Source organism: Mus caroli, chromosome 5 (assembly GCF_900094665.2).
Source record: "Mus caroli chromosome 5, CAROLI_EIJ_v1.1, whole genome shotgun sequence".
NCBI lineage: Eukaryota > Metazoa > Chordata > Mammalia > Rodentia > Muridae > Mus > Mus caroli.
Window position 1 is genome coordinate 140,591,743 of NC_034574.1, and position 6,675 is coordinate 140,598,417.

General features: G+C 48.0%; 1 protein-coding gene across 3 annotated transcripts in view; it reads right to left on the minus strand.

The window, feature by feature from the left end:
• Positions 1 to 2,834: 2,834 nt before the first annotated feature.
• Lnx2 (ligand of numb-protein X 2) overlaps positions 2,835 to 6,675 on the minus strand; it is a 61,022-nt gene continuing 57,181 nt past the window's right edge. For all 3 annotated transcript variants that reach the window (XM_021161839.2, XM_029477262.1, XM_029477263.1), the window contains 2 exons: positions 6,142 to 6,300; positions 2,835 to 5,216 (listed from right to left, as the gene is read on the minus strand). In XM_021161839.2, coding sequence (XP_021017498.1) covers positions 5,081 to 5,216; positions 6,142 to 6,300 — 295 coding nt within the window. In that variant the 3' untranslated portion in view covers positions 2,835 to 5,080. The remainder of the gene's footprint in view (positions 5,217 to 6,141; positions 6,301 to 6,675) is intronic.

Here is a 6,675-nt window from a genome sequence, read left to right on the forward strand (position 1 = left end):
TGGTCAGTCTCTGAGTGGCACAAAGGAAATGGGTTGTGGTTTGATTTGCTGAGTTAAGTGTGAATGACTTGACTCAAGTCTGCAAAAACAGCCTGTGGGACACCCTGAGGAGCTTGCCACAGCTTCAGGCATGAGGGAGCCCAAATCTGTCTCCCAGCACACATCACATCGTTCTTCTACGTGATTGACAGTTTCGCTTCTCTTTCTCAGGCACTTTGTAGCTATTAGGCATTGCACATAGAGGTACAACTTTACTTCTAAAGAGCTTCTCTGTTGCCATAGAAATTAATTGGTGGTGTAGTTAAATGGAACAGATTTACGCTACAAAGTGACAGAAGAGCTTTTAGATAAGAACTCCCAAGGGCTGAAACCTTTCCTGCAGTCGGGTGGAAAAAGACTCAAGAGACAAATTCAGTCATTGAATCCCCAAATCCCCTGTGCTGCTGTGGTCTGTATGGCCTGATCAACAAATTTGACCAAATGGGGGGAAAAGCTGAATTATAAAAATCACTCCCTGTGAAGGCCATACAGAGCAGGCCAATCTCTACAGCATGCACAGTAGGTGCGAAATACATTCTTTAATGACATAAGGCATTGACTGTAGGGAAGGGTATCACATACCTTAAATACTCTACCTTTCGTATTTTATGCTTATTATTTGAATCAGGGTTTCTCTGTGTAGCCCAGGCTGTCCTGGAACTTGCCATGTAGACCAGGCTGGCATCAAACTCAGAGATCCTCCTGCATCTGTCTCCTGAGTGCTGGGATTAAAAATGTGTGCCACCACATCTGGCCACCTGTAATTTTAAATTATGTATATTGTGGGCTGGAGAGGTGGCTCTGTGGCTAAGGGCATTTGTTGCTCTTGCAGAGGAATGAGTTCAATTCCCAGCACCCACACCGGGCAGTTCCTAGATGCCTGGAACTCCAACAAGGAGTGGGTTTGGGGCAGGGGCCAGACACCCTCTTCTGGCCTCTCTGGGCACCAGCACACATGTGCATATACACATACAGACACAAAAATACACACACACACAATCTTAAAAACAAAAATATCCGTATTGCTTCAACTCTGAGCTTTTCAAACCACAACCCAGCTAAATCTAAATGGGGCATTACTGACTGTCACGTGGGCCCATTGCTCCTGGAAAGGGGAGAGACGCCCTTGGAGGCGAGATCCAGGTGTGTGAACTTTCAAGTTTAACCCTCCGTTTATCTGACTACAGCTTCAGCCATCCGAGGGATCGTTCTGCAGCCTGCTGTAAACTAGACACCAAGTTCTGAAGTTCCAGAGTTAGAAAGTAAAGAGCTGGGCTGGAGAGCTGGCTTAGCGGGTAAGAGCACTGACTGCTCTTCCAGAGGTCCCGAGTTCAATTCCCAGCAACCACATGGTGGCTCACAACCATCTGTAATGGGATCTGATGTCCTCTTCTGGTGCGGCTGAAGACAGCTACAGTGTATTCATATACATAAAATAAATAAATCTTAAAAAAGAAAGAAAGAAAAAAAAGAAACTAAAGAGTTGGCAGCTGGAGCAGAGGGAGGATTTGGCCATTCAAAAACCAAGTCACACTGCACAGTACTTTAAGAAACCCTCTAAATCAATTGCTGTAGCTTGGGCAAGCGTCCTCAGAGGGTCACGTGCCCTTAGCCGCTTGGCGCCTGGCTTCTCCTGCTACTGTGAGGTAGCACATTAAGGAGTGGGGCATTGGTGGGACCTGGATGCTGGGACTTTGGTCCTGTCCCTTTCCTGCTACCATCCTGAGTGAAGCAAGCAGCATTATGCCACCATAATAACGATATGCCTGCTTTAGATGCCACCTTAACACAGGCATCAGAGCAACAGCCTAACTTACCACGGCTTGAAATCTGGGACTATGGGCCCAAATCAACCATTCCTCTTTTAAGGTGGGCGTGACTTGGGTATCTTTTTTTTTTTAAGATTTATTTATTTTATGTATGTGAGTACACTGTAGCTATACAGATGACTGTGAGCCTTCGTGTGGTTGTTGGGAATTGAATTTTTAAAAAAAAATTTTTTTTATTTAGGACCTCTGCTCGCTCCAGTCAACTCCATCCCTGCTTGCTCCAGCCCAAAGATTTATTTATTATTATACATAAGTACCCTGTAGCTGACTTCAGACACACCATGTGGTTGCTAGAATTTCAACTCAGGACCTTCAGAAGAGCAGTCAGTGCTCCTACCCACTGAGCCATCTCCCCAGCCCGCGTATCTTGTTTTATGAAAACACAAGAAGGCTGACGACACCTGCTAATTCCTCCATCCAGTTCTCTGCGTGGCTAATGAAATCAAAAAGCTGGTGAGCACAGCCTGCCCAACTACTTGTTCCCCTGCTAGAAGGAAAACTTATGCTAGTGACTCTCTGCTCTTAGAACCTGGGCAACGTGAGGCTGTGGTTGTATCCTGGGCTTTTATGAAACTGCTCCTTCAGGCTGGAACACCGTCAACTCCTCGACTGTCACCGGTCACTCTTTGCAAGGAGAGCACTGGTCTGCGTTCCAGCCGGGTCACACTGTGGATTCGCCACAGTAGGAGCTCTAAGAGTCCAATAGGCTGTCCCCCAGAGACTTCCAGCACGGCTTCACCAGAAACGGGGCAAGTCTAGAATGAAGGCACAGCAAGGTGCAGCGTCACCGTTCAGTGTGACAGACCTGATCATCAGACAGCACACGTCCTCAGTGTGAGGATATCTGGCAGAGTCACCCTCCCCAGAGCAAGTGGGCTAACTAGTAGAGGAAACAGAAGCCACCACGGGTCAGGACTGACTGACGCGGCGGATGCTGTGCCGAGGAAACATGAGGCGGGCTCCTGATGTCATTACAATTCAATTATTGAAAGCGGTTCTAGTAAGTAACACGAGAAAAAGTAAGAGAGAAACCGGTAATAACGTATTCTATGTAACCCAATACAACCCAGTGCATCCAAGACTCTGTCAGCTCAGCACACCGTGTGGGCCAAGCTTCAGGGACAGCCAAGGGCTGGAGGTATCGTGGATGAGGAAGACATAAGACAGCATAGGCTCTACGGTGTGTTCTGTCTGCAGGAGCAGGGGCAACGCGGGTGAGTGTGGGTGGGGCTCAGGCACAGCAGGCAGTGATGGCAGTGGCTCTGTGAATAGGGACACAGCTCTCAGATGAATGCCTGCGCTGCTCCAAAGCGGATGGCATTTACCTCCACCCAGAATGGCCGTTGCACCGCTACGTAAACATATCTGAGAAATTCTGGAAGAATGTAAGCTGAAGGCACAGAACAAATCAAAATATTCAGTTGTAAGTGCTTAGCTGACAAAGTACAAATATATCAACACTAACAGATCAGGGAGAAATTCCATTACAGAGACCCCGGAACAGTCAGTGTCCTCTGAGATTTTCATAAGAAAAATAATATTGAAAGACCCCCCCCCCAAATATTCACCAGACCACCAGGTTGGACATATTTTTATGTATAACAAAGTGGCAGTTATGATATCTGTTGGATGGCCACTTCCCAGAGAAATGACAGGTTTTATAAAGTCTTTAAAAAGTAGCAAGGCCGGTTACAAAATTGTACCTGGGGAGCAGGACGCACTGTTTCACGTCAATTGCACTTCAGGATCAAATTGCTTCATAGGTGATTGGGGGTGGGGCTCGGGCCGCATCCCTCCCTGGGGGTCTGTGTGTGTGCTGGCTGCGTGGTGACTGGGGAGCTCGGGGCTGAACAAGCCAGTAGCAACCACCATTGCAACCCTTATCTACCACAGAGAGACCTGTTTGGCTTCCTTCTTACTATGAATTTAGCTCGGAAGAACCAGCGACAGGGATACAAAGCCCAGCAATACCGGCTGAGGAGGTGGCTCGCCCGGTGGCTCGCCCAGCAGCTCGCCCAGCGGCACGCAGCCCGTACGATTATCACTGCCATCTGTCTCTGAGCTCACGTGTAAGTTAGCTCTGACTTTGAACGAGGTTTCTAAGTGGAACTTTTCAAGTATAAATATTAACCAGGCAAAGGTTGTCTCCTCTTATTTACTTTCTCATTATGCCGTCTAAGGGTCATCTGTGTTGAATAAAGGACAAACATAGCTTTCTAAACATTAAAAAAAAAAAGATAAAGAAAGTTAAGTGACCAACAGCGGAAGACACTAACATCTAAAATCTACTATTTCAGATTAAAAAAACAAAAACAAAAACAGAGCTTTTTGGTCTCTTGGGGGAAACTAAGGATTTCTAAAATACACAGGAACAAAAATCAAAGGCTCCCTTTCAACTTAGCTGTGGTGTGTGTGTGTGTGTGTGTGTATGCGCGCTTATGTTCACGAAGTCATGTTTTTTAATCACCTAGTTCAATTGCATAAATCACAAAAACTTCTCCAGACAAGATTGCCGCTGATAAATATAAACTCTAGAAATGACTTTTAGAAAAACGTCTCCAAACTCTTCCTACGCAACAAAGCTTTCCTTTTGAACAGAGTCTTCGTGCTCCTGGGCTGTTCCAGGCAACACAGCTTTGCCAGTTCCAGAAGTTGCCTCCCAGGTTGCTCTGTCCCTTCAATAGCATTATTCTTGACTCTCTACTATTTTAACCACAGTACATTATTTAAAAAGAAGTCTCATCAGTGGTGTCCGATTTATGTCTTCAGCTGAGGACTGAAGATCAATCGCAGTAGAAACAAACCCAAAAGTCACTTTATAAACTGTATAAAAATCTTGAAATGTTGGCACCAATGGAAAATGAGGAAAAACCTAAGATGCGCCCCTCCGCAGCTCTGTCTCCGGGGCAGGGGGTGCTGCGGATGCTGCAGCAGCGAGTTGCTGCGGATGGAGGAGTTGTGGGTGTAACTCGTTTCATGACTGAGCTGCTGCAGGCACAGAAGCCACTTTGGTCCAGCCAGGGACGGTCTTGGCAGCCACCAAGAGCATCTGAAATGAGCCCCTGGGGCTGGCGGAAGCCGATTCCGAGCCAAGGGGAAACACAGGGTGATGTCAGTGCTGTGGTCCTGTGTCACTGCCCAGCAGACATGCCACACTGGAGGGGCTTCCTTCACGGACCTGCACGAAGAATTGAGACTGGAGTCCAATGTCTCTATACGAGGCTGCCCGGCCAGCAGATGACCGTCAGAGTGACCTTGTTCCTCTGTTCTTTCAACATGGGCACCAGAGCAGAGTGACTCATGCCCACAGTCGACAGGCCATTTACTGCTACGATCATGTCTCCACACCTGAACAAAATACAAACAGGGGCAGAATTAGTGCCATTATCTCAATAGCACCACAAACACAGTCCTGGTGGTCCAGCATCGAGATCAGTTTGCTCTGGCTAACTGTCACAGGGCAGGGGTATTACCAACTGAGAAATGTCTCAAGTCTCTCCCTTAGCAATCAAAAGCAGCCGAGTCAACCTTCCCACAACTGGTGGGGACTTAAGGGTATGAAGAATAACGTCATTTGTGAGTCCATCTCTCTGAACAGTACCAAGTTAAGGCTGAGGAGACGGCTCATGGTATGGGCGCTCGCTCTTTCAAGGGACCTCGGGCTTGGTTCCCAGCAGTTCACAACTGTCTATAATTCCCGTTCCAGGGGATCTGACGCCTCCATGGGCACCTGCACTCCTGTGCACACACCACACAGACCCCAGTGTTGTGCCTGCCAGCACATTCACCCATTTGTTGAAACCTCACTACACATGGGGCCCACAATGGGGCTCTGGTTGCCATTCATGGATCTCACAAAGTCAGGCAGACATCGAGCCTCGGGAAATATTAACTGGCAGGATCAGACCTGCACGAGCTGCATGGGAAAGGCTCAGAGGCCACTGCCATTCCGAGGCACACTCAGACGGCTCGGGTTCAGATCTGGTCTAGACAAAGGCAGTACAGCTCCAAGGGGCAGGGATGGTATAAGACATGGCTTCAGACTCGCTCGGGGAGTAGCAGACTTTTCCTGTGATGAGGCCCCGTGGCCCATCCATAGTCTCCAGTACAGAAGAACTTAGCTTTGCCATGTTAAGTAGGCACATACAGCAAGTGAGCATGGCTGTGTAGAAATAACACTACACAGAGAGCAGGTGCGAGAGCCAAAACCCTCAGTTAGGTCAGGTCAGGTGCGACCCATGTGGTCTGCATCATTAATGAGAATGAGACTTACTTTAATCTCCCATCGTAGTAAGCAGGGGTTCCTAAGACGATGGTCTTAATGAAGAACGGCTGATTGGTGTGGTTCTCTTCATAGCCACCCACGATGCTGAAGCCCCAGCTTCCCAAGTAGCTTCTTCGTAAGACTATGTCGTGACAGCTGTGAAGGGCACTGCAAAGCAGCAGAGAGTACTGGTTAGCTCACATTGTTGTTAGAGCTCGAGTCTCTAGCCACATATGTAGCAGAAGATGGCCTAGGAGGCCATCATTGGGAAGAGAGACCCCTTGGTCTTGCAAACTTTATATGCCCCAGTACAGGAGAACGCCAGGGCCGAGAAGTGGGAGTGGGCGGGTAGGGGAGCAGGACAGGGGGAGGGTAAAGGGGACTTTCGGGATAGCATTTGAAATGTAAATGAAGAAAATATCTAATAAAAAATTGAAAAAAAGGGGCTGGGCGTGGTGGCGCACGCCTTTAATCCCAGCACTTGGGAGGCAGAGGCAGGCGGATTTCTGAGTTCGAGGCCAGCCTGGTCTACAAAGTGAGTTC